This window comes from Poecilia reticulata, unplaced genomic scaffold (assembly GCF_000633615.1).
Source record: "Poecilia reticulata strain Guanapo unplaced genomic scaffold, Guppy_female_1.0+MT scaffold_251, whole genome shotgun sequence".
NCBI classification, from domain to species: domain Eukaryota; kingdom Metazoa; phylum Chordata; class Actinopteri; order Cyprinodontiformes; family Poeciliidae; genus Poecilia; species Poecilia reticulata.
This window is the reverse complement of record NW_007615036.1, coordinates 194,291-221,017: the sequence shown is the minus strand read 5'-3', so window position 1 is coordinate 221,017 and position 26,727 is coordinate 194,291. Positions and strand designations below refer to the sequence as shown.

Sequence of the window (26,727 nt, the reverse complement as noted above, 5' to 3'; positions counted from 1 at the left end):
CAGATTTAAATGTCAGGAAAGTTTCTTACCTAAATCTTCAACCCCATAATGTTCCAACCCCAAAACAGTTGAAGCCTGTAGCCGTTTTTGTACTTTAACCGTTTTGTTACCTTAAGCTGTCAAGTCAGCCAGACCGTTCAACCCCGTTAGTCTGGTCAATTTTTACAATGGGTTCAACTCCGTAAAGCAATACATTATGATTTTTTTTATAATAACAGCAAATATTAAACTAATATTTGTTGGAGTATATGCAAAGTTTAAAGAATGATTAAAAAACATTGAAAAGCCTGATTTTATGTGTATTTTCATGATTTATGAGAAGCGCTTTTACAACAAGTTATATTTTACCTATCAGTCTAATTATTATGATTCAGAAACAAACAGAGCCCAAAGTAAAGTGCTTTAACCTGAGATGTTCAGGCCACTGCAGGAAAGAACATCACTGCATGTCAAAAACTCTGGACACTCGCATTAATAAATCATTTACAAGTTTATTGAGTCCTTCTTTTAAAAATTTGTGGAGAAGTTTTCTACATTTATGTTTATTTCAATGAAAATGACAAAGTAAGCATCAGTTACTGCAGTGGTGATGCAAATATCTTGGTGCAAAGAGCTTTGATGGATTCATTTTAAGGCATAAAGAACTGAAACCTGCAGGCACAAAGCAGGGAAAAATAACCCACAAGCTACAAATAAAATATATTCCACCCAAATGACTGAAAACATTTACATTATCATTTACTTCAACATAATTGTTCAATTAATTTTAACTAAGAATGTATGGAACAATTACATTTTTCAGCAACAGAAAACTTCACCCAACTTTTCCTGCTTTTATTCTGAAACAAACTGCTTAGTTTACAATAATGTCAGTAACTGTGCTCCATAGAAGAGCCACAGACAGGAAGTGACATCACTGCTTCTTGCTGAGTCTCAGGAAGCGCTGGGACTTTAGCCTGACCATGTGGTGCTGCTTCTGGGCGTCCTGAGCGTCCCAGATGGCTTCATGCAGCTTCTGTTGGTGAGACCAGACATCACACTGAAACACACACTTCCTGATCCGTCTCCATGGCAACCCCTCTGAGGACTGCACCTTTCTCTCTTACATTCACAAACTTTATTGAGATTTGATGTAAAAAATGTAAAAAAGCCCAATAATGGAACTGGAAGGAAAACTACGCATAGTTTTTTCAGAAATGAAACTAAATGTTTGTTGTGAATTTAAACACTTTATTCAGAAACGTCTCTGAATCAAGACGACTTAATAAATTACATCTAATCTGGTTACCTTATAAATTCCAGATCTATGTCTGATCTTTCTGTCTGATCTAAAATCCTTGAGGAAATGATTATGTGAGCATATAAATAGTAATAAACTGTTGAAAGTTCCTGATGTTTTTCTCTTGGCCTCACATAAAGAACCGGTTCTGGTTCTGTTTGATTTTAGTGCTTGTTCTGATCCAGTTGACCACAGTATTACCTTAGAAAGGCTCGAAGAGCTCTGTCCTAGTTTAGAACCACACGGTTCGGTCCAGAGAGCCTGGATACTTTCTAGACGAGGCTTAAACCTTCGTCTCTGATGAAGCTGAGGTTATCCTGAGCTACCTCTGTAGTCACGCTGTTACAGGCTGCTGCAGGACGAACTGACCACTTCTCTTCACTCTACTACTTTCTCCTACTACTCTAGAATTTTGTGTTATTAGATGTTATTTTAACTTATTTTCAGGTTGTTTTTTCTCTCCATAGAAGGTACACCTGGTCTGGTGTTCTGTTCAGATCTGGTACCTGAACGTTTTCCTTCTATAGATGATGCATCTGATCTCAACTCTCAAAAACTATACAGATGGAAAACTGGAACGTTTTCATCAATATTACAGAAACATCTAAGTTAGTTTAGTTTTATTTCTTTTGGACTAAAAACTAGACCAATAATACTTGGTAAGATTTTGTGTCTGGTCTGTTTTTGGTCTCTTAATGTTTCCTCGTGGATGCTGCTCTGCTTTTCTTCCACGTAGAAAGTACTCCTGGGTCAGTGATGTTTCCTGTTGTGTCTTCTCACACCTTCAGTCGGTCATGGCAGATGGCTGCTTGAGTCAGGTTCTGGTTCTGGATCTGGTTCTGCTGGAGTTTTCCTGTCCACTGTCACTACGTACATGTTTTATTAAACTGAACTAGATTCTTCATTGTTCTATGAACGTATGTTACTAACTTTAAATCTCCGATAAACTTGTTTCTGTAGATAAATTGGTTCCTGCTGTAATTGTCTTGTGATCAGCTGTTGGTAAAACGGATCAGAACTGATGGATGTTTTAAAGTTAAAGATTTCTCCTCTGGGATTAAACTGACCTGGGCAGATTTTGGGTCTTTGAACTGGATCGTTCTGACGGGCTCCGGGTTTTTAGGAAGATTCAATTTATGGATCTCCTGAAAGAAACAAGAGAGACAGGAACCAATCAGGCAATGGAACCTCCAGACAGGAAGTGATGTCACTGTGTCTATCTAACCTCTGTTTCTTAAATATTGGGACGTTTCTCTTCTCTGTAGCACAAATAACATACATGAAGCTAATAATAATAAGTGACGTCAAAGTTTATTTCTGTAGCACATTTCCATCAGCCTCAGCGACTAAAGTTCTTTACAACAAACACATCACAGGTAAATTAATGATAAAACAGAACATTTAATTTAGTAAAAATAAGAAGATTATAAAATTGGCAAAGATTCCAAAAGATACTAGTGACTAAAAACCAAACGGCATCGAGTTTTAGCTGCAGCGATGTCCTTCCCTCCTCAGCAGCCAGAGGGAGACGATCCACAGACAGACGGTACCGGCTGCAGCTGAGCTCAGGGCTCCGGGTGGCTGTGGGGCTGCTGGAGCTCACTTCAGTACCAAGGACCCAAAACACTTAAAACCATCAATAAAACCTTAATGTGACCCTAAAGCAGCCAGTGGACGGAAACCGGGTCACAGATTCACGCCTCCTAGTTTTGCTGCAGCTTTTAGTTTGCTCTGCTGAAACCCTCAGTACAAACAGTTACAATAATCTAAACGGCAAAATCAGATTTTATCTTAGCCTCAGCTGAAAGAAACTGGCTTTGATAGCAGCGCTAACATGCTAATCAAGTTTAACACAGGATCAACAATCACACCCAGATTTTTCACAAGTGGACGACAGAAGGAGGACGGAGGACCAACCAGGCCGTCATGTCCAAGAGAGGACGGCACCGACCAAACGGGCTCAGCTTTTCAGTTTGACAGGATGAGAGAAACACAGAATCAAACAGCAACACGGGCGATCCCTACCACAGTGTAAGATTTACAGATTCCATACATTTTCTCACGCTACATATCTGCTTGAGATGCTGTGAGATCAAACTTATGTTGATCTTGCATCTTTGGCCTCCTAACAAAACTGACGACCTTCAGGGCAGGACAGCTGAGAAACACTGATCTCTGAAGCTGAGCAGAAGCTGCAATGTTCAGCTGCTCTGTAAGTTCAACCAGCTTAGACTCCAGGCTTAGGAGCCACAGACATGTGCAGAGGTGAGGTTTAGCAGCAACATGCCAGCAGCACCGTTACCTTGCAGTAAATCTTGAGCTCTGATCCGGAAACCGCTGGAGGACGGTGGAAGTTCTCAAACCAGCATTCCCAGTCAGTAGTGAGGTGACCCAGCAAATCGAGCTCCTTCACACAGAACACGCGCCTACACAACGACAAGCAGAACTGCGTCACACAGCGCTACCGAGCGAGGCTCTGTGTGCTGCTGGCCGTTCGGGCGGCTCCACCTGTTGGTGACGAGGATGTTGGACTTCCTGTGGCCCGGAGTCGGACTGCAGCTTCTGAACACTTCACCGTCCAGATGTTTGATCCTCTGCAGACACAGAAACACAATCAATCCTGCAAAACGGTTCCTGTTGCTGTTCAGCAACAAGCAGAGTCACTGAAGACTCACTTACCAGGAAGGCAGCTTACCTCAACCAGTTCATCTCCCAGTAACCAACCAGTACAGCCCAGTTCACTCTGCTGCTTCCACTGAAGCAGAGAAGCGGAGCAAACAGGAGCAGTTGATCAGATCGTCAATGAACCGATCGTCAATGAACCGATTGTCAATGAACCGATCGTCAATGAACCGATCGTCAATGAACGGATCGTCAATGAACCGATCGTCAATGAACCGATCGTCAATGAACCGATCGTCAATGAACCGATCGTCAATGCTTCTCTACTAAACCAGTTTTGCTGCTCTACAGGTTGCAGGTGCTGCAACACAATGTCAGCAACTTCTGCTGCTCATCAGCCTGGGAAGGGTCAAAGTTAATTTCTGAACTACTTTGAGTCCATCATCCTCCAGAGAGGGAGACTCTCGGACATCCCAGCAGGGTCAGAGGTCAGAGGTCAGAGCATGAAGCTCAGAGAAATGACCAGAAACCAAAAGCTCCACCTCAGACTCTACAGGCCTCAGTTAGCAGGTTAAAGGTCAAAGGTCATGTCACACTGAAAGCCTCTTCTGTCTAGGCACAAGATGGCCACTGCACTGAGGTTAGCAGAGACGAGACAGAGTCCTCTGGACAGACGAGACCAGAGAGGAGACGTTGGACAAGATGGAGAAAAGCAGAAACAGCAGAGTAGTGGAGGTATTATGATCGGGGCTGCAGGTTCTGAATGGACCGGGATCTGCTCTATAGACCAACATTTTCTAGAGTCTGTCTGTAAAGCTGCTGATCAAGAAAGAAAAAAGAACCAAGATGTTGCAACGTTTAGAAGCATCCTGACCCCAACAGACCAGGGTCAGTCTGAACAGGCCGTTCTTTGGATTCAGGTGTGTTGGAGCAGGGATGCATCTGGAGGACTGGACTTGAGCACCCCTGGTCTAGTCAAAGTCCAGCCGTCATCCAAACTGAAATGCTTTGCTGGGACCTTCAGAGATCTCAGCAGAACCAGCTCAGAGTTCTGGAGCTGGAGGAGCTTCAAGACTTTATGGATTATGGGATGACAAAATGCTTGATAGAATAAAACAAGTTTGACATATTTTTATTAAACTTTGAACACAAACTGATGACAGAGCCAGTTTCACAAGAAGGTTAACGATTCGATCCAATACGACCCCGTGGAGATCCCGACATTAACATCTAATGCTTTAAAGCGACAACATGATGAATTTATTTATATAAAAATAACTCTAGAGTTGGCTTCAAATGAAATATAAATGATTATAAACCAAAAGTAAAAAGCAAAGAGTTTAGAAAAAATAACAAGATGGGAGTAAAAGTGTTTGTTTTGCATGCATGGAAATCTGATCTCCATTTAATATTCATATTTCAACATTTATAAATATCTGTAGATTAACGAGGATTATATCAAAGAACCATGAAACTGACGGGGTTAATGTTCATCACCAGCCACGTCCTCCTCCGGCTGCAGGAAGCAAACAGAAGAAGAAGAAGAAGAAGAAGAAGAAGAAGAAGGTTAGGATGATTCCACCTCAAATCACAGCTGCCTGGTGAAGTGAAGCCAGTGATTCATGATGAGGACAAAGAGCAACGAGCCGAGGAAGAGGAGGGGAGATGAAGGTCACGGGAGCAGAAATGCAGAGGAAACATTGATAGGATGATTTACAGGTTCTGTCATTGTTACTACTAGTCAAAAGAGTCAAAAAAGGCTTTTGACTAATACTAGTAGTATTTTTCAGAGTTTTCTAAATTATTACTAAAGTTTCTCTGACTGTGATTCAATATGTCAAACAGATTTTTTCCAAACCAGGTCGAGGTTCTGTAGAACCGTGATGATGAACTTTTTTAGCAAGCAAATACACTGAGCAAAACTATAAAAGGCCCGTGTCAGATACTGTTGCCATGTGGAGTTAAATGAACATTTTATTGTTCAGAACTAATATTTCTCTTGGTTTGTGTATAATATTTAATCCAGCCTGCTGTCAGTGAGCATCAAGACTCAGTTATTTACTCAGTGCATTGTGGGACATGTCCACTGGGTGATCAGACAAGATGAGACAATAAACGGCCCCAACATGTCGCGTCACGTCATAAAGCCTCAGATGTCGTGGAGCCGTTGGCCTGTTGGACGTCCAGCAGAGCAGCAGCTGCCCGGCTCAGTGCCCGTTATCGGACCGCCGGCCGTTTAAGAGCTGCTTTCCAACAGACTCCAGATCCTCGTCTGACCGACTCGCCACATCGGCTCGTCCATCGGAGGATCGGCTCAGACCAGCGACTCACAGCTGATTGGTCTGAACAGACGCCTACGGGAAGCCAACTGGGTCAGAACCAGACTCCTCATCCTGACCCGGTCATGACTGTCAATCCGCTACCCTAACCTTCAGTCCTCGGGTTTCCTCTGAAGCGAACGGCTCTGTTCTGGTTTTTCTGGACCTTTAACTGAATTTTTCTTCAGATTTGTTGGTTTATTTCAAAGTTTTTAACTTTAAAAACTTTCCGGAGAAGGAACCTCTTGACCCGGTTAAAGCGTCGGTACCGTCTGCTCCTCTAGGTTCCCTCTGACCTCATGCAGGAAAACATGCCTTGTTGCTATGGAAACAGAGAAGAGTCTAACCTGGTAGAGGTCGAAACCCTGCGACTCCGTCAGGTCATAAGGTCGGATGATCCCGTCCTCCCGGATCAGACGGACCGGCCGGAGTTTGGTCACCTCCTCTGTCGCCTCGGCCGCTCTGACACACACACACACACGCACAAACACACACACCTGAATGAGCGGTTCAGAGTGGTGTGGAGTCGCAGCCCTGCTCTAGCGGACTGACGGTTCTGATCCTGACTGGACTCTGAGCCGAGCCCAGTCATGCTGCAGCTGCTGCTCTCAGGTAAGGGCTCACCTGGTGGGGCCTCTGCAGGGGCAGCGTGAAACTTCAACAGGTTATTTATGGGTCACATGACAGATGGACCCTCCAACCAGGAGAGGAGCCATTAATTCAGCTCCTTCTATCTGATCTCAGTGGGAATTTGTTCACTTTGACATCATCACTATTTTTATCAACATTTAAATTCATTTGCACAAAATCTCAAGATTTGCTTTGGAAACAGAAACTCCTCAGAAGCTCCAGAAACATTTATGCACCAAAACTTTTAGTAGTTCTGCAAAACGGCAACAGACAGAGCAGCTGTTAGTGAGAACCATGCAACCCAGAACCAATCAGAACCATTCAGACCCGTCGGACCGCCGTCCCCTGAGGTCAGACCAACACCGGTTCTGACTGCAGTGAACATCGGACCATCCATCGGGTCGTCCAGGAGCATTTCAGCCTCGTTTCGGTCGATGGTTTTAATTCGTAGGGAAGTCAACGAAGAAGAAAAGGTGCTGACAAGTTTTCATGCAGTTGTTGTTGTGCTCCGGCAGGCGGGACAGGAAGTTCTCCTCAGGGGGCGTGGCCAAACAACATGCTGACAGAGGGGCGGAGCCACAAGCGGCGAGTTGGACCCGGTGCACAAAACACGATGCTGACTTACCGTCAGTGTGCAGCATCACTTAACATGCAAACATCTGCAGCTGGTTAAAGCTCAGCTCCATCATCAAGTCAAACAGCAACTTGATTAACAACCTGATTGAGCGGCAGCCATGGACAGAGCTCAGCTCCAACAGTTCAGGTGGAATAATACTCACACCCCAAACAGCGAAGAACACAAAGAACAGAAATCCCAACAACCACAGCAGACAGAAAACAAAAGCAGAAAAATGTGAAAATTAGAGAAGAACAGAGACAGCAACAACATTTAGACGCCCACAGGAAGTTCCCAGAGGAAACGCATCACGAGCCGCCGAACCTCACCTCTGGATGCCCTGCAAGGTGCTGCTGGCCATGTCCACGATGCCGCCGGTGGGCCGCGCCACCACGCCCACCAGTCCCTTCCCGATGCCCTTAAAGAAACCGGCCGCGCCCTCCTTCTTGGCTCCTGGGGACAGAAACACAGGGTGGCTTCAACCGGAAACCGGCAACAAGCAACAGGACAAAAAACACGCGGTGGGTTTTTCTGGCAACCAGGTGCGAGTCGGCAGCCAGAGGTTCTGAGCAGTTTGGTTTCGAGGATCTGCTAAAAATAAAGCAAAGAGTTTTGGATCAAAGATGTGAGAAAATCTGTTGGCTGAGTAATCGGGAGGGTTTCAGTGATGTGGACCCGATCCATGAGGTTCTGATGGGTCGACAGAACAAGGTCAGGTGGATCTGCTAAACAAGATTGATGTTGTATGTAACCCATATTTAGCCAGGTGTCTCCATCTCAAGGAGATTAAAAATCGATTTTTCAAGAGAAACCAAGACTGGCAGCAACATCCATGAATCAAAACCCAAAGAAAATACAACAAATAAGACAATAACAGCACAGGAAACTTAGAGAGTGAAAACAAATTAGAATACTAATTCATATTAATCAAAGCATTTACCAAAAAATGCCTTATTTACAAGCTGAGGCCTTAAAAACCATCTAATTCAACTTAAAACTTTTCTGCAGGATTTTCAGTGTGAACATTAGAAATGGTTAATAAAGTTAAATCATATGGGTAATCACATGCTTGATGAACTTTTAACTTTATTGTAGCATAAAACAGTCACAACAATTAGCATTTGGGACATTTTTATCTAAACTGTTAATATAGATTATAAAAAGAAGGGGACCTGGGACAGAACCTTGGAGAACACCCCTGGATACTTAAAGGCAGGTGGAAGAATGACCTTCCACACTGTGACCTGCCGGACAATTTGTTTAAAAACCAACTGATTGGAGAGAGTCCGATGTAGAGAGACTTCTCAGTAACATTTCGTAATCAGCTGAATAAAAAGTCAATAAAAAGTGCTGCAGTGTTGAATTTTTATCTACAAAACCGATTTAATCATTTAACACTTCTAAAGTTGCCGTTTTATTTATTACTATTATTTGAAGTGACAGGGAATATTATATTTTCAGAATCTGGATCAAATAATCCAGAAGATTACATGATCTAACAGGTCGTGACCCTGGAAGTTCGGATGGTTTTAAAGAACCTGAAGGGCTTCCAGAGTCCAGATGAGTCAAAGTATTTTAGAAGAGAACATCTAAAAGATCTGGATTCTGGGTTCGAGGAATCCGGATCAGGAAGTTTGTCAGGTTGCAATCAGAAAACAAATGTTTCTGGGATTTCATGGAGAAAACTTCAAAGCTTTAATTCATTCTTTAATCTTTCATAAAACTTGTATTTTCTTTTATTTAGGGTCAGAAATCCTAAATTTGTTTCTGTTCTCCTGAAAATGACTTGAACTTTGTGTTTCCAACAAATAGGAGCCATCAAACACATACCTTCCACTGGTTTGGTGACAATGCCAGTAAACCCACCAACAACGCCCTGCAGAAACACGGTTTGTTACTGAGATGCATCAGATCACTGCTGGTCCAACAGAACCAGAACCAGAACCTCTCCAGACCTTCAGCAGTCCTTTTCCTCCTTTGGCCAGACTGTCTTTGAAGTCCTTCGCCGGCCGGTTCATGTCCTCCCGGCGTTCCTGCTGGAACTCCTTGTCCATGGTCATGGCAGCCAGGCCTTTTCCCATGGAACCTGTGATCTTGGAGAACATTCCTGCAGCGCCACCTACAGGAGAAACACCCATATTGGAAGCACCGACCACAGAGATCAGGACCCGTCACAAGTTAAATCAACATCTTCCTCCAAGGCTCTTACCAACAGTTGAACCAAAAAGGCTGCGGACCCCGATCGCCAAACCTTCAGCAAACTCCTCTGGACCCTGAACAGCTCCCTGGCAAACACACAGAACCCCCCTCCATCAGAACCTCCTCCTGGGTCGGGTTTAATGTGGATCTTGCAATAAACTAGATGTTTTACCTGGAATGGTTCATAAAAAAAGGCTTCCACGCCTTGGGACAGGCCTCGGATCACTCCGAACGGATTACCCAGCACATCCAGGCCAAGAACCAGAACATACATCTGCTTAAGAAACTGCAAAAAGAAGAGAAGTCCAGAAGTTCACAGCACACACTTTGGCAGGACCCGACCAAACATCCCAGGCTGAACAGTTAGAGGATCAGGCTAAGGAAGGGTAATGATGTTACCTCTTCAGAGTAGTGTCGGCCCACGGCCCACATCAGATTCTCTTTGCTGTAGAACTGGTACCTCACTTCAAAGAAGGCCAGTCTGACAGAAACACAGAGGAGAATCAAAATCCGGACAAAGAAACTACTTCAGCAGCCATTTCTGCACAGAGGATACTTACTTGAAGATGATATCGTCAACGTTGGTCAGAGTAGCACCGATGCTCTTCAGCACCAGGTTCAGGGACTGAGTAATGGGGTTCTTCTGGACAGAGTCACCATCACTGGAGCCCAGAGACAGACTGAGGTGGAGCTGGAAGGTAAAGCGGGACCAGTGAGGGCTTTCTGGACATCCTCCAGAAACAACTCTCAGGTTGGAGGTTCTTAACATATTAGATTAATTCAGTCTCATCCAGCAAAGAGAGCAGGACTGAAGTTACCTTGACAGGTGAGATGTGAAAATGCTCAAAGAAGCTGAGTCCTGACACGTCGGACAGAGAGGCGTCAGTCGGCTCGGCCTGAAGGCGCTTCAGATCTCCTTCGATGAGTCCCGACTGAAACACAAACAGCTCAAAGCAACATCTCATCTGCGAAGTTTAGAGAAAATATCCAGTTTCTGCTTCTCTTCACCTTCTTCCCATCATTCTGCAGGTTAGCAGCTGAGCTGAACAGGGCTGCAACAGCATCAAGGAAACCTTGGTCGATCTTCAACGCCATCTCCTGAACTAGAGCCATGAAGTACCTGAAGCACACAGGAAGGTTAGAAGACTCACCTGAATCCAGGTGTCACTCACAGAACCTGGTTCTTACTTAATCTGGGTGATGTTGCTGTGCTGGTTGAACCTTGTGATGACAGACACATCGATAAAGGGTTTCGGCTCTGAGGAGGCAGAACTCACAGTTAGACTCGCTGCAGTAAGTCTGAGGCTTAATGGGAATAGAAAGACACACCTGAGTCCAGAGCGATGGACTTTGGTGGAGGGACTGGATGGAAGATGATGGGGAAAACCGCACCAGGCAACTGGTTGTCCACCTGGAACCAATAAACCAGTGTTTGAGTCTAGGAGAGGGAGGTTCAGTCCAAGTGTGTGTCCAGGTGAGTGAACGTTTACCTGCAGCCAGTGCAGTTGGGCTCTCAGGCTGCGCTGGTGCAGTGACCTCTTGAACTCCACCTGGATCCCAGACAGGAAGTTCCTCCTCACAGGGCACGAATGGGGTTGGCGCATCATCATGATAGCTGAACTGAGGTTCACCTAGCGACCGGTGACATCACAAACTTACAGTCAGCTCGTCAGACAGAAGTCTGGGTCAGATTAACACATATGGACCCCGGACGGAGTTGCTTGTGGTGACCTCTGACCTCCAGGTTGCTGTCCAGTCTGACCCAGCCTCCCTCCGTCTTCCCACTCAGCTGACTCTGGTAAACCTTCTCCAGCAGGTTGATGTTCTTCTGACTGAAGGACTTCCAGCGATTCTTTGGCTTAAACTCCCAAACCACGCCGGAGCTGTGAGGCAGAATCGCAGCAGAGTCACTGCATCCGCAGCGCTGGACGCTCAGGACTAACTAATGACTGAAAGGGTTAAAGTGCCTGGATATTTGTTGTGGCTTTACCATATTTATTTTAAAAACGCTTCAAGAATTATCATAAAATTATTCAAAAGTTTTTCTAATGTGTTTCTGGAGGTATCTGTGCCTCCACTGTTCAGTCAATGACATCATGGAGTTTACCTGGTGATGCCGATGTACGCGATCTCCTGCCGGTTGCCGTTGTTGATGAGCGACAGGCCGAGGTTCTGCAGAGACACTTTCAGTTCCTGCTGAAATTGTTCGAGCTCCTCCGACTGCCGAGCCTTGGTCACCACGCCGGTGTCCTCGGTGAACAGCAGCACCCGCTGCCGTCCATCCAGGAAGGACACCCAGTGGATCTGAGCCTGGCCATCATAGGTAAACTGACTCACATCATCCTGAAGGAGGCAAAGCGAGACGCTCTATGAAGCGGCTGTGCTGGAGGTTTTAACGGCATCCACATTTACAGGCAGCTGGTTGTGGAACAGAAAGGACTGAAGGGGTTAGGGTTAGCTCCTGGGAGACAGGAGGAGCTGTTCCTCCTCACATCCCTGAACGGATTTTACGCAACAAACAAATCAGCAGTTGGACCTTCCAGGAACTCTCAAGACACAAAACATTTACTGTTAGCTGCATGTTGCAAACACCTCTGGGTCTTCAAGAGATTGATGGATTTTTCATTTTGCTTTGGCCATACTTTACAAAAACATGTAGCAACTTCAATAATACATACTGCCTCATGAATTGATTAGAAGTACTTTGCTCATTTTGTGGCTGCAGAAGCTTCAGGTAAGTGAAGAGACTATAATGATGTACAGTTGTGTTCACTGTTTTTGTTTGACTTTCAACTTCTACACCTTCTACACAGGCCTGATGTTCATGCTGCTGATTCTGTGAGACTGAATCATTTACTGAAAGGGGCGTGTTCAAAAAATAGCAGTGCTGAGTTCAATCAATGAGGTCATTGATTATAGGAAATACATAGGTGTTAAGCAGGTGACCCTTATGTAAGATTCTAGTCAACTGATGCTGCTGGATGTGCATTTGAACAAAGTAATAGGGGTCGCTCATGACACTGTTCAGAAGAAAGGTATTATTTAACTAGAAATTTTCTGAAGAAATTTAAATGGGGCCAGCAGAAGTCCATCGCTTTGGACCCAGCATTTTAGCCACAGCTCACACATCCGTGCAGGTCTGACTTGGTTCCCCACCAGAGCGCAATAACAGAAACGCTTGCCAGGTCCATCACCATAATGCTACAGCTGACTTGGTTCAACACTACACTACAATGGCTGAACCCCGTGCTCAGTGAAATTCAGTCCCAGACTGACGACTATAACCTTCGCACATGTGGTTCTCACTCACGGTCCGAAATAAAAACATGAAGACAGTCGGTAATTGTTTATTTTAAAAAAAATTTCAATCTTCATGCAAAGGATTTTAATTCACACTCAAAAATTCAGAGAAATAATTATTTTATCTAAGTATAATATGAATAGTCACAGGAAATATTTATTCTTCCCACAATGTATTGTGAGACCTGTCTCTGCGCCTGTTTGTGAGACTACTCTGCCTCTCTGGGACCTGTTGCTATGGTAATTAATTATCTGGACCTGGGCTGGCTCTCTCTGTCAGACAGTATGCTGGAGACAGAGTTTCTATACTTGGGAGACACCCAGCATCAGTCTCAAGGACCCTGACACAAAACCAAAAGTCCTAGCAACATTTTTAAAACATTTTACGGGAGCAGGCATATGTATCTATGTCATGACCGATTTTCAGACCAATAGGCCGATATTTGTGCCTGTGAGGGGGAGTTAAAAAGAGTTTTGGAGTCAGACCTCCACAGTGCTGTGTGTGTTTCAGAGAGAAAGATTGCCAATTCTGTGAGACACTCAGCCTCGATTTTTCTCATTGTTTCTCAATTTATGTCGTCATTTTAACTCGGAATCCCACTATAAGTAACAGCTCCCTATTATTTTTTAATAATAATAATAAAAATGGTATCAAGCTGAACGTTTTGATACCATTTTTGTGGGGTGCACGCAGCGGTACGGGTCGATTAACGGTGATGGAAGAAAAATAAATAATAAAGAGACAGAATTGTCCTTTAAGTGTTAAAGGACAATTCAAATGTTACTTCTGACATATCCTGGCATAACTATTCAAAGATGTATCACCAATAATCCGGCAAATGTGATTCCTCTGGATTGTGACGGAGAACCAYATGAGTGTGTAGCGGAAACAATGAAATACACAAGACTCAGACCWGATTTGGAATCCACTCCTTTGCCTGACGCAGAAATCACATACTTCGTTGACGGGTCATGTTTCAGAGATCACCTAGGAAACCACGCAGGTTTTGCAGTGGTACAACAATTAGGTGAACATTTTGTAACCGTCAAAGCTGAAAGATGTGATCAACCATGTTCTGCACAACTCGCAGAACTTAAAGCATTAACTGAAGCCTGTAAAATGGCTAGGTCTAAAGTCGCAAATGTGTTCACTGACTCAGCCTATGCCCATGGCGTATGCTTTTTATTTGCCGCAATATGGAAACAAAGAGGGTTCAAAAGAGCAGACGGAACCCCAGTGCAACACGAAGCACAATTGAAAGAGTTGATTGCTGCCATGATGCTTCCTTCGAAGCTGGCGGTGATCAAGCGGGGGGATGCGATCTATGTTTTTGCATCCACCTGAATAATGTGTAGTTGCGCCACTGTCCAGTGGTTGAAATGACTGTGGTGCTTATTATAATTGGACATTAATGAAAAGGGTGCCCAGATAGCACACGATGTTAAATCAACGTTGAATTATAGTCAGAATGGTTGGTTTTTGGTTGAAGTCGACAAATGATGGTGGATCAACCATCAAACTACCATTCAGCTGTAACCAAGTAACCAATGTTGAAACTGTGTCATTGAATCAATGTTGTTTTGTGGTTGAAATCTAATGACTGAAATGCTGATGTCTGATCAACGTCTGATCAATGTTGAATCAATGTCAGCTGTTTTGCTGCACCCCCTCCCCTCCTCTGCTCCTCATCAGAGCTCTGGGTCAGAGCATTTTATTACTGAGGGGTTGTTTTAAATTAAGCACTGCAGAGGATAGTGGGTGATGATTCATTTATGTACATTTTCTTACTTGTTCATAAAAATTCCTACCAACTGTTTGTGATATATTGACACAAAAACATCTACAACGTACTACAAGGAGTGGAGCGGTCCACCCCACCATTTACATGAGTGGGATGGCCCAAACACACAGCTGCTTCACTGTTGGCAAAATATGTTAATTTAATGTTGAATTATTATTACGAAGGTTGCATGTATGGTTGAGGTCAACAACTGACGGTGGATCAACTATAAAGAAAATAGTTGAACCAACTTAATTGAATTGCTTCTGTAGGTAACAAGCAATTCAATTAAGTTTATCCAACTGAATTTATTAAATTTATCCAACTTAATTAAGTTTAACCAATTCAATATATTATAATCAGCCAACTCAATTTGTTAATTTATTTTTAACAAATTTACTAAGTATGTTTAAGATAACAGATTTAAGTCAGTCTTACTCAAATCATTTAGTTTACTTAAGAAATGGTAAATAAACTTATATAACACTTTTCCAGTCATTTTGACCACTGAAAGCACTTTACACTAGAGTCACATTCACACATTTATTTAATGCACAGATCAGTTGGGTTTAGGTGCCCAGGGGTCACAGTGACATGAGGAAGCTGGAATTGAACCGTCAACCTTCCGATCACAGGACAACTGCTCTACCCACAGAGCCACAGTGGCTTAGTAGGGAATCTGTCCCTGGTTAGCTTGAGTCATTGTGTCAGACAAGGGATACAAATGTGGTATCAAACTCAATTATTTCAAGTAAAGTCAAAGTGAATCCAGTGTGTTTCAGCTCTGGTCCTCCAAGCCCTGCAAGTTTTAGGCATTTCCCTAATTCAGCACACATGATTTTAATTGATGTCTGATTAACAGGGTTTTGCTGAACTGAAAACACGCAGGTCAGTTTGATTGAGGACAAGGTTTAGGGAAGAACTCATGATCTAAATGTTCAATCAATGTAAGCTGTTTTTCACACCCCTCTACACACACCCTTTCCCCCCACCACCCACCCCTCACTTGGGTCCATCTACCCCCCACTCTCCTCCCCTCCTCCTTGGGCTCCGGGTGACACAATTTTAATTTTAGGTGAGGGTTTTAAATTTTCCCATTTTATTTTGTTAAAGATTTTTTTGGCTCTAGTGGCCTTTATTTAATAGTTAATTGACAAGAAAGGGGGTAACGAGAAAAGTGGGAAGACATGCAGCAAAGGTTGCCAAGGCCAGGAATTGAACCTGCGACAGCTGCGTCAACGACTGAGGCAGGGGTGGGCAACTCCATGTAACTAGATGTGTCTCTACTTCAACACACCTGAGTCAAATAATAAGGTTGTTAGCAGGACTCTGGAGAACCTGCCTGAACAGAGGAGATGATTCAGCTATTGGATCCAGGTGTGTTCTACCAGGGAGACATCTAAGAGTTGCAGGACACCGGCCCTCGAGGACCAGGATTAGCCCACCCCCAAGGCCTCCATGTGTGCAATCTGTGCAGTTTGTTGCACCCCTCCTCACCTCATCTTCCCCTACTCCCTCCCAAACCTGCCCACACCCACCTGCTCCTCCCAGCCTTCCCCTCTTTACCCCCTCTCATCCCTTCTTCCCTCCCCCCATCCTTGAGCTCTGGGTCAGAACATTTTATTACTAWKTGGGRGTTAATCATGTTTCAAATTAWGCACTACATGTTGAGAACATTGGGTTGTGATTCCTTTATGTACATTTTCTTACTTGTCTGTAAATATTATTACTGACTGTGCATAATGTGTTGACACAAAAACATCTACAAGTCTCTACTAGTTGTACAGTCCGACTCCCCCTTTTTACACTAGTGGTTTGTCCCAACCAAACAGCCACTTTGCTGCTGGTTTGTTTGCAACCRGCTTCTGAATTGAATTCTCCTCTGAGCAGTTTTATGGTAAGTTTTTCAATATTACTTTGATCTTAAATGTGTTTATTGAAAAATAAGGGCATTGTTTTGTGCCCATAGTAATCCTGGTTATTTTGGGGCAAAACAGATATTTTTAGTAATTGAGGTCATGTCTCATTTTGAATTATTTTCATCCTGCCCACCACTCCAGGCCTAAGTATGAAATCCTGTGAGATTTTGTGGGATTTGAGTTTTTAAAATAGGGCGGGGCCTATTTGTTTGGTCTGGGAGAGCATGTGGTGGACAAGGAAGTGTAAGGCTGGCTGCTCCAGGTGGGCTTTAAATTGTTGCGATAGTAATCACTTGTTTTTAACGTTTTATTATGATGTGCTTAGGGACGTGCTTAGATGTGTCTCTGTTCCAGAACAACTGAGTTAGATGATTGCATGACCGTCTGCAGCCATCAAGAAGTGCAAAAAGTTGTTAATCATCCATAGATTAAATCCAGGTGAGGCAGAAAGGAACCCCTAACCCTGTTGCTCAAGGTGGTTCCTGATCTCGAGTGAGAGTGCATACCCTTTGAGGTACCTAAATGCGGGCAAGGAACCAATCGTGGTGGGCCCGCAGCCTCAAAGAGTGAACCCACAAACTTAAAACATGTAAGGCAGGTGAAACACTGAACTAAACCTGCTAATGACTGATTCAGTCTGTTGATCCTTGAATTGGTAACTGGTTAAACTGAACTGGCCTATTGTTACTGGTGTGGGATCTTTATCAGCACGTGGACATTTAGTAATGAATTAAATCAACGTATTTGGAAATATTTGTAGTTGATAATTAAACCAGCTATTTGATGCAAGTTTATTCTGTATAAATTATAATTTTTCCAACTTCAGTATAAATCACCTTTTGCTCTGTTTATCTGTCTCTGGTGTGTTAAATAAACCCTGATCCTCCCTGAGTTTTATCTTTAGGTTTTCTGATGAACAGCCTTTATTTTAAATATTGATTCCCTCATTTTAACATGAGTGCAGCATCATGAATCCAACACTAGACTTCAGCTTCAGGTAAATGTAGTTGTATAAGTAAACATTAAGATGAATATTAATTTAACAGTGAGTGTACATGGGGAACTATATGGTTTGTATTTGTTCTCAGACCTGTAACCAGTACACTGGTTAATATTTCAATGTCTTTCAGAACTTTTCAAATGTTTTGTATTTCTAACCTTCCTCACTTTTATTTGTGTTTTCCAGCCGTTGCTCTGCAGTTTGACCTAAAGCTGACTCTTGAGGACTGCAGTAAAACTGTCGAAGTGGCTTCATTACACACCAGAATGAGAGGAAGACATCACAAGGAATCAAAGTGACGCCAACCAGAGTCAAACTGGGGTTACCACAACTTGTACCGTTTCCCTGGTTCATACAGTACAAAGCTTAACCTCATGGACTCTGTTCTTCTGTGGACAATAGACTGTTATTCTGACAGTCAAAAAGGAATAAAATATGTTTAAAGATCTGTCCCTTTCTTAAATAAAATGTTATATCAAACCCATGTTGTCATTTTTAACCTTTTGTACACAGTTTAGCTATGATCTGCCAATAATATAGTGTTTAACACCAGTGAAGAAACTTTTAGTGGTATGTTATGTTACCTATCAGACCTAAAAATGTGCATAAATCCTTTCATTCAATATGAAATCAACTCAAATCTGCATGCAGATCCACATTCAGATGATGGTTGAATCAACATTGACATAATGTCAGTTATGGTTGAAACCCTGACGTTGATTCAACATTCAAGTCACCGACCACTTTCAACGTTGATTCAATCATTTTGTGCTATCTGGGTGGTGACTCACGTTGTTCAAGATATTAAGGATATTAAGTATTAAGGTTTTTTGTGGTCTTTTTGTTGTTGCTGTTGATGCATGGATGACCCTTCAGTTCCTTGTGAGTCAACCTATTGTTGGATAAGCCATAATATGTTAGTGGTAAATTTTGGAGACTTAGAGAATGTCATGAGTAGTGAATTGAACTAAGTTGCTGGAGCCGCCAGATGTAAAGGTTGTTTAGGAGAATTTTCTACCTATCGTTACTCTGTTATGGGTTCTTTATGGGACAGAGTTCTAGGAGGAGGGGAGGTTTTGTGTGTGTATTTTGGGGAATGTACGATCTCTCAATGAAAATTAAACCTTTACTTACACAAAGGCCCAAATTAACTACCAATATAAATATGGTGCATAATCCCAGGTGGGAAACTGGAGCCGCCATCTTGGCCAGACATCTATGCAAAGAGCTTAACCAATGGATCATTTAACATGTATTCACAGAATATTAGGGGTATTAATTCGCCAATTAAAAGGATGAAAATGCTGACATATCTAAAGAGGCAGAAAACAGATATTGCATTTATTCAAGAAAGTCATCTTACAGACATGGAACATTTAAAACTGCGTGCAGATTGGATGAGGAATGTTTTTTATTCATATTATTCACTATTTAATAATCAAAAAGCTAATATACTAACCAATAATGTTCTATCTACTACATTTTCCTTATCTAGAGGTTGTAGGCAGGGCTGTCCCAGCTCCCCTCTGCTCTTTGCACTTGCAATTGAACCTCTAGCTGCTGCTATCCGATCCAACGCTTCTGTAACTGGAATCAAATTTGGTGCAAATGAGCATAAACTCTCATTATACGCAGATGACCTTTTGTTATATATAACCAAGCCATACAGCTCAACCCCCCCTCTTTTAGAATGCCTTAAAGCAGGGGTGTCAAACTCCAGTCCTCGAGGGCCGCTGTCCTGCAACTTTTAGATGTGCCTCTGCTGCACCACACCTGAATAGAATAATTAGGTCATTAGTAAGGCTCTGGAGAACTGATCTACACAAGCAAGAGGTAATTAAACCATTTCATTCCAGTGTTTTGTACCTGTGGCACATCTAAAAACTGCAGGACAGCGGCCCTCGAGGACTGGAGTTTGACACCTGTGCCTTAAAGCATACAGTGCAGCCTCAGGATACAAATGAAATTACAATAAAAGTGAGATTCTATCCTTAAATGTGCAGGATGATAATATTAGAACTCTTACTAACCCATTAAAATGGTGTAACAACAGCTTTAAATACCTGGTTATCCAAGTGGGTAAATCAGAGGATTAAATATTTAAACAAAATTATACAAAGTTAATGGAAAAAACTAAACTTGATGTTCAAAGATGGATGGATCTGCCTTTATCACTCATAGGCAGAATCAATACTATTAAAATGAATACTTTGCCTAAATATATATATCTGTTTCAATGCCTTCCAATAACTGTTCCCAAAAAGTTTTTCAGAGAGCTTAACAAAATCATAAATTCCTTCATATGGCAAAAAAAGAACCGCAGGGTTAAGATAACTTCACTACAGGCTCAGTATTCAAGGGGTGGATTGAATCTTCCAAATTTTAGTAATTACTACATCGCCTCTCAGTACAGACCGATTTGGATCTGACTACATGCAGAGAAAAGCGAAGCCAGATGGGTCTCAATACAGCAACATGAGATGAAGCATGTGCCCTTARAGGACATTCCATTCATAGGCGATAGGAAAAGCYTGGCAACACAATAATTCTGAACACATTTACCGCCTGGCAAAGTCTCGCTCACTTTTAGATGTAAATATTAATTTCCTTAGAAGAACACCCTTGTGGGGAAACCCTAATCTTTCAAGCCATATTGCTGATTCAACATTACAGGGTTGGAGAAATAGGAAAATTCAAGTAGTAGCTGATCTGTATATTAATTATACGCTTGCTAACTTTCAACAATTGAGTAAAAAGTTTGATCTTCCTAAAAACAATTTTTTTTAATTCTTACAGATCAGAGGTTGGATTAAAGAGAAGTCTAGTGAGACATTTCCAGCAATCCCGGTTGAAACCTGCTTTGAATCATATTAATGTCACAAACTAGACAGTTCAACTAAAGGATTGACGTCTCTATATACGGTATACTTAATGGAACACTACCAATACGTCAGGCGGCCAAAAAGCAAAAATGGGAAATGGAAATAGGATGTGTTTATGAGGAAGAGGATTGGAGTCGATTATTAGAACAGTCACAAACCATGTTCATTTCTACAAACCATAGGCAAACTCAATTTAATATATTCCATAGGACACATTACACTCCGGGCTGCACAGTGGCGCAGTTGTTAGAGCTGTTGCCTTGCAGCAAGAAGGTTCTGGGTTCGATTCCCGGCCCCGGTCTTTCTGCATGGAGTCTCCATGTTCTCCCTGTGCATGGTGGGTTTTCTCCAGGTACTCCGGTTTCCTCCCACAGTCCAAAAACTTGACTGTCAGGTTAATTGGCCTTTCCAAATTGCCCCTAGGTGTGAGTGTGTGTGTGCATGGTTGTGTGTGTCTCTGTGTTGCCCTGTGACAGACTGGCGACCTGTCCAGGTGACCCCGCCTCTCGCCCGGAACGTTAGCTGGAGATGGGCACCAGCACCTCCTGACCCCACTGAGGGACAAGGGTGCAAGAAAATGGATGGATGGATGGATGGATGGATGGATATTACACTCCGTATAGATTGAATAAAATGGACAAAAAAATTTCTTCCAAATGTCAGAGATGCAAGGTGACCGATGGGGACCTTCTGCATATGATGTGGTTTTGTCCAATAATAGGAAACTTTTTGAAACACATGATTGAGATCACATCAAGAGTTGTGGGACATCAGATTGAACAAGAACCCAACGTGTGGATTTAGGAGATTTAACAGCTATTAGAATAAATTATTATAAGAAATACTTTATTCTTCTTGCAAGCACAGCAGCAAAAAAAATGTATTTAAAAAAATTTGAAATCTGAAAAATCGTCATCAATAAGACAATGGATTGATGAGTTGGTGTCTTACTGTAAACCGGAAAAGATTCTTTATAATGTGAGCAGAAAACAAGCAGCATTTGGGGCAACATGGGGCCCCTTCATGGAAATGTCATCCTCTATGGATGTGACTGATCGGGATGCAGAGACTCTTATGGATTAGCTCAAACATAAGCTGGCAGTACTATGGTTGGGTAATCATACTAACTGGACCTTTACTATCCTGTAAGAGAGACGCAGGGAGTGGATGGGGAGAAAGAAAAAAAATTAATAATGACCGATTTATTGACACTTTAATAGGCACGACCAGTTGTGTTAAATAGTTGTCAGGTTATTTTGAAATCTTGCTATTGTGTTTGTTTTTTCACCCACTGTTTCGTAATAATGTACCAAATATAACTGTTTGTCATGTATTTGAAAATGAACAGAAATAAAGCTGTTAAAAAAAAGAAGGAATCCGAGGATCCGAGGTTTAAACCAGGAATTTATGATAAAAGTTTCAAACAGTGGGCAGATAAAGGTATTACAGAAATGTGTAAATTGGTTGAAAAGGGCAAACGGCTGAGTTTTAATAATTTAAAGATAAAATTTGGACTGGAGGACCAAGACCAGTATAGATACTTGCAGATAAAAGATTATTATGAGAAAGAGATTAAAACCAGCATAAGAAATTGAGATATTTCACCATGAAGGAAATAAGTTTCGAGTTATTTCAGCACTGTGTCAGGGACTGATGGCAGATAGGAAGACATCTGCTATATATTAAAGAAGAGGAACTGAAGGAACATATAAGGGATGATTTAAAATCTGTAAAACTCGGAGCACAGCCACCTGCTCCTGTGTTTGGAGGGAATTTAATTGGAAAAACATGATTAGATTCTTTATAACCCCAAAGATCAGGAGCAGGATGGTGTCCAGTTCACAGCCATGCTGGAGACTCTGTGGCCAGACTGATGCACATATTCTGGTCCTGTCAAAAGTTAAACACATACTGGCATAATGTTTGTCTTATTTTGAAAAACATATTGGGATATGGAATACCCAGATCATGTAAAAACTCTACCTGGATGAATATCTGTTAAAAATATTAAAAAACATCACAAACAAACAGGAACCACCGACGGCGGAGCGATGAGGAAAAGATGATGTTATTTTCATAACCAGTTAAAAATGGACATGGATGACAAACATTTGTACATGAAGGTAAATGTATTGATACCTCTCCACTGTATCTGCTCAAAGAAATGTTCAATAAAAAATAAGTAAAAAGAGAGAGAATTGTCTTGAAGCTACATGTAACGGTTGTCCTGGACTGAATCCCAGAATTGATCGACTAAATATTGGTTTATGATTCTCAGGAAGGTTAAATCTTCAAGGATTTCTTAGATTATACATTATGTCAACACCGCTATTTTTAACATTATATCTCTTGACTTTCCGTAAAATATTATGTTCAACTACTTTTTCCGATTTTCTTGTTTTGAAATAGGATGTGTCCTCGATGCATTTGTTTATTAAAATACACTTTATTTGGTGAATTCTTCTGAAACACACTGCTCTTATTATGAACATAACTGTATGTCTACCGTCCAGACGGCACTGAAACAGTGTGCAGCACTGACCTGCAGCAGGTCCAGCTCCCCTGAATGCTCCTTGCAGCTCCAGCAGAGCTTGCGGGTTCCTGCAGGGTCGTCCCAAGCAAAGCGTCGGGCCTCGCAGGGTTCCAGCTTGTGGATCAGCTCTGAACCACTGCAGGAGTCAAAAATATAGTTTCAGGGTGAGGAGGAAAAAAGTGACTCAAGCATCAAGTTCAGTTTGGAGCTAATTTATCTGCAGTGGGGGCGGGCGACGGACTCAGAGGACCTGGTTGGTGTTTAGTGGTTAAAATGTTATCAGGCGGTTAGTAGAGAAAGATTTAGAAACCAGGGGAGCATCAGTTCATCGGCCTCTTCTGCCTGAAGCACTCGGCATTCTGGACGGGAGTAAATCAAATCACACGACCTTCTTCCTTCACTCCAGACTCCAATGGTTCTCTGAAGCCTTTCCTGCAGTCAGCATCTTTCTGCTGGGTCTGAGGCTGTTCAGCCCTGATCAGCCCAGGTCCCGACACACTGAGTAGAAACGTTTCCACTCAGTGTGAGTTTTGCTGCTGTTTTTTCTTCCATCTGATTTCAAAAGTTTCTGTAATAACCGATCACAACAATCATTCAGGTTGTTTTTCTGACTACATTTCTTCCTCCAAGACGACGGCTATCCTTGCAATTTTCTACCCAGTTTTAGTTTCTGCATCTCCCTATTTGTTTCCTCTGCTTGATGCCAAACATGGACATGAAGACGTCACCGGGCCGAACCTGGGAGCAGAACAGCTGGTCAATGTCTGAAGAAGATCTGTGCCTGACGGAGGGCAGCAGACGGAGGGCAGCAGACGGAGGGCAGCAGACGTCGAGGCAGCGATTCCTGGGCTGCTGCCCCCCCACCTCCCCCTTAGACTTCATTTTAATAATAAAAGCCTCTAAACGCCTTAGAACAGTTTCCTGCCTGAGCAGATGCTCAGGGTCGTAACAGTCTTATCAACAACTGTCACATGCTCACACTGGATACTAATTACACCACCCAGAAGGTTAAAGGTCACAGCGTTACGGAAGTACAGATGAGAGAAGAAACCTGTCAGATAGCATCATCTTAATCTTTTCTGATTCGCTGCAGCAACCTGGTTTCTTTGGGCCGTTGTGTCAAACCTTCCTGTGATAGGGTTAGGTGTGTGTGTGTGTGTGTGTGTGTGTGTGTGTGTGTGTGTGTGTGTGTGTGTGTGAGTAACCTCTGCCTGTAGCTGATGGTGGCCCAGGGCGTGTGGTTGATCAGCAGGGCGGGGGCGGCTCCGTCATAATATTCACTGAAGCTGATGATGGTGGCGTGATTGGAGACGTTGATGTCCACCATGATCCCTCCACACTGCAAAGAGTCTCAGGTCAAAGACTGGAAATGCTTTAAAGGTTAAAGGTCCAGAGACAAACACTGACCATGTCCATGCTCAGCAGGGTGCCGTTGTCTTGCTGACTGAAGAAGAAGAACTTGGAGTGGGACAGTGATCCCACCACTCGGACACAAAGCTTCTTGGAGCTTTTCTCCGGCCAGAGAGGGAGGCACTGCAAGACAACAGCAGGAGATCGAAACCAGGCCAGGTTCTGACCCAGACCGGGTTCTGCTGCCGGTTCTCCTCACCTCGGTGGACGGAACGTAGTGCCACCTGGTGGCCGTCTGGCTGAGGAGTTCTCCCACCTCCAGTTCGTATGAAGACTTGTTGACCAGCGTGTAGAACGGACTGAAGGAGACGATTCTGGTCAGGTTGAAGCTGCTCATGTGGATGCTGACGCCCACCTGCAGGGGGCGACAGGAGGAGCTTCACAGAAGAGCCACTCAGAGCTAAAACCAGTAGGAGACAATGGGACGTACCAGAAAGTCCATGTTGGTGGAGGGACAGCGGACACAACCGTAGCTTCCCACTGTGTCCAGGGAGAAGCCGTCAGAAAAGGAGCTGGTGGAGATGCAGAGCTGCAGCTGCAGAGCGACCACACAGTTTTAACGCGCTCATGCTGATTAATATGCACTGTTCCTTATGAAATAAATTCACATGCAAGAAGAAGATGCTAAAATCCAAACCCAGATGGACGCTCAGGCTGTGTAGACAGAAACGTCTTTACGGTCAGAGGAAAACCTAAACTGAGCCGAATTAGATTTAGTAAAAAGCAGATCTGATGGATCAAAACCATCCAGTGATGGAGGAATTATGTCCAGTGACTGATTGACCTGGAGCCGATCAATCTGATAAGTGAAACCGGACCGATATTGACAGCTGATTATTTCCACCTTGTTGCTGTGTGTTGATGTAGTGAAGGGTTGTGTGAATTTTAACTGAGGCAAAAAGAAAAGATCGTTGCATCACTGTGACGAAATGGTGGAGAAACACACACACACACACACACACACACACACACACACACACACACACACACACACACACACACACACACACACACACACACACACACCAGAGGGTGCGGGACGGTAACGTGAACCCAGGAGGCTCCATTTGTTAGCAGCGGTTCTGCACATGTTACAGTCTAATTAACTTCTTCCAGGTTCTAATATCCTCAGGTTAGTATATTAAATGACAGATGGGCTTTAAAATAGCAGGTCAAATACAGAAAATGATCTGTAACCTGTGATGTATTCATACAGGTACATATCAGTGATCAGCCCTAACTGCAGTATAAATATTGGGTAAATAAATAAGAGAGAAAAACTTAAGAACGAATATAGAAAAGTCTTTACATTCAGCTGAACAGCGATGGGTTCGTGGCTCTTTAAGGCGGTCTGATGAAACTCCGCCTTCACGGCGACTCTCACCTTGTTTTTGGTGAACAGATTTGATTTCTTGAAGGAGAAGAGGACGACGTCTCGGTACTCGGCCGGATGCTTGAAGACGGCGTCCTCTGAGCTGTACTGAAGCACCCGGCTCGTCTTGTTGATGATCCAGTACGGACTGAAGAGCGACAGCAGGACGCGGCTCGCTGTCTTCGTCACGTGAACGCTCACGTCCACCGTCAGCGCCGTGTCCGCGTCGCAGGTCAGGCACACGGCGAAAAACTCCGGCAGTTCCCGTTTAATCTGGATGTGTCCGTGCCAGCCCCGGCCCTGGTACTGGATCAGCGCCACAGACATGATCTCGCCCGACACGCGGGCGTTCAGCAGGTCTGAGGTGCTGCCCTCCTGAATCTCAGAGACTTCAGCCGAGTTCTGCGGGACACCAGAACAAAACACAGGTCAGATTTAATGAGCCGTTTCCTTGGATGAAGTGAACCCAACATATTCCAACCCAAACATGACGGAAAAGGTAAGTAAACTTTATTGATGCAGCACCTTTCAGACATAAAGATCACAGAGTGCTTTACAAAAAGGAAACATCAGCAATAAAACAATCTAAAATGAATGAACAGAATGAACCAGCAGCCAGTCTGAAGCCTTGAGACTCTTTAAATGCGTCAGTCGCCTCGGAGCAGCCACTGAAGGAGGGAGCCGGTCCAGAGCCGGTCCAGAGCCGGTCCAGAGCCGGTCCAGAGCCTGGACGTTACTGTAGCGATTTATATCAGGCCCAGTGGGCGCAAGTACAATAGAAAGAGGAGTGGGCCCAGACCTGAACCCTGGGGCCCCCCACAGTGGGCCCAGACCTGAACCCTGGGGCCCCCCACAGTGGGCCCAGA

The 26,727-nt window shown here is 43.4% G+C and overlaps 1 protein-coding gene across 9 annotated transcripts in view; it reads right to left on the bottom strand.

Moving 5' to 3' along the window:
- Positions 1-813: 813 nt before the first annotated feature.
- The window catches only part of vps13c (vacuolar protein sorting 13 homolog C), a 71,932-nt gene continuing 46,018 nt past the window's right edge, over positions 814-26,727 (bottom strand). For 5 of the 9 annotated variants that reach the window (XM_008402708.2, XM_008402709.2, XM_008402715.2 and 2 more), the window contains 26 exons: positions 25,874-26,263; positions 24,920-25,024; positions 24,689-24,844; positions 24,487-24,612; positions 24,285-24,418; positions 23,089-23,215; positions 11,772-12,007; positions 11,403-11,547; positions 11,155-11,295; positions 10,994-11,075; positions 10,853-10,922; positions 10,673-10,784; positions 10,483-10,596; positions 10,225-10,355; positions 10,064-10,145; positions 9,837-9,950; positions 9,675-9,750; positions 9,421-9,584; positions 9,296-9,341; positions 7,795-7,918; positions 6,844-6,855; positions 6,567-6,681; positions 3,788-3,873; positions 3,582-3,705; positions 2,347-2,424; positions 814-1,015 (listed from right to left, as the gene is read on the bottom strand). In XM_008402708.2, coding sequence (XP_008400930.1) covers positions 914-1,015; positions 2,347-2,424; positions 3,582-3,705; positions 3,788-3,873; positions 6,567-6,681; positions 6,844-6,855; positions 7,795-7,918; positions 9,296-9,341; positions 9,421-9,584; positions 9,675-9,750; positions 9,837-9,950; positions 10,064-10,145; positions 10,225-10,355; positions 10,483-10,596; positions 10,673-10,784; positions 10,853-10,922; positions 10,994-11,075; positions 11,155-11,295; positions 11,403-11,547; positions 11,772-12,007; positions 23,089-23,215; positions 24,285-24,418; positions 24,487-24,612; positions 24,689-24,844; positions 24,920-25,024; positions 25,874-26,263 — 3,192 coding nt within the window. In that variant the 3' untranslated portion in view covers positions 814-913. Of the gene's footprint in view, positions 1,016-2,346; positions 2,425-3,581; positions 3,706-3,787; positions 3,874-5,016; positions 5,418-6,566; positions 6,682-6,843; positions 6,856-7,794; positions 7,919-9,295; positions 9,342-9,420; positions 9,585-9,674; positions 9,751-9,836; positions 9,951-10,063; positions 10,146-10,224; positions 10,356-10,482; positions 10,597-10,672; positions 10,785-10,852; positions 10,923-10,993; positions 11,076-11,154; positions 11,296-11,402; positions 11,548-11,771; positions 12,008-23,088; positions 23,216-24,284; positions 24,419-24,486; positions 24,613-24,688; positions 24,845-24,919; positions 25,025-25,873; positions 26,264-26,727 lie in introns of those variants that run through there. The other 4 variants (XM_008402710.2, XM_017303355.1, XM_008402717.2 and 1 more) reach the window with 3 other exon arrangements.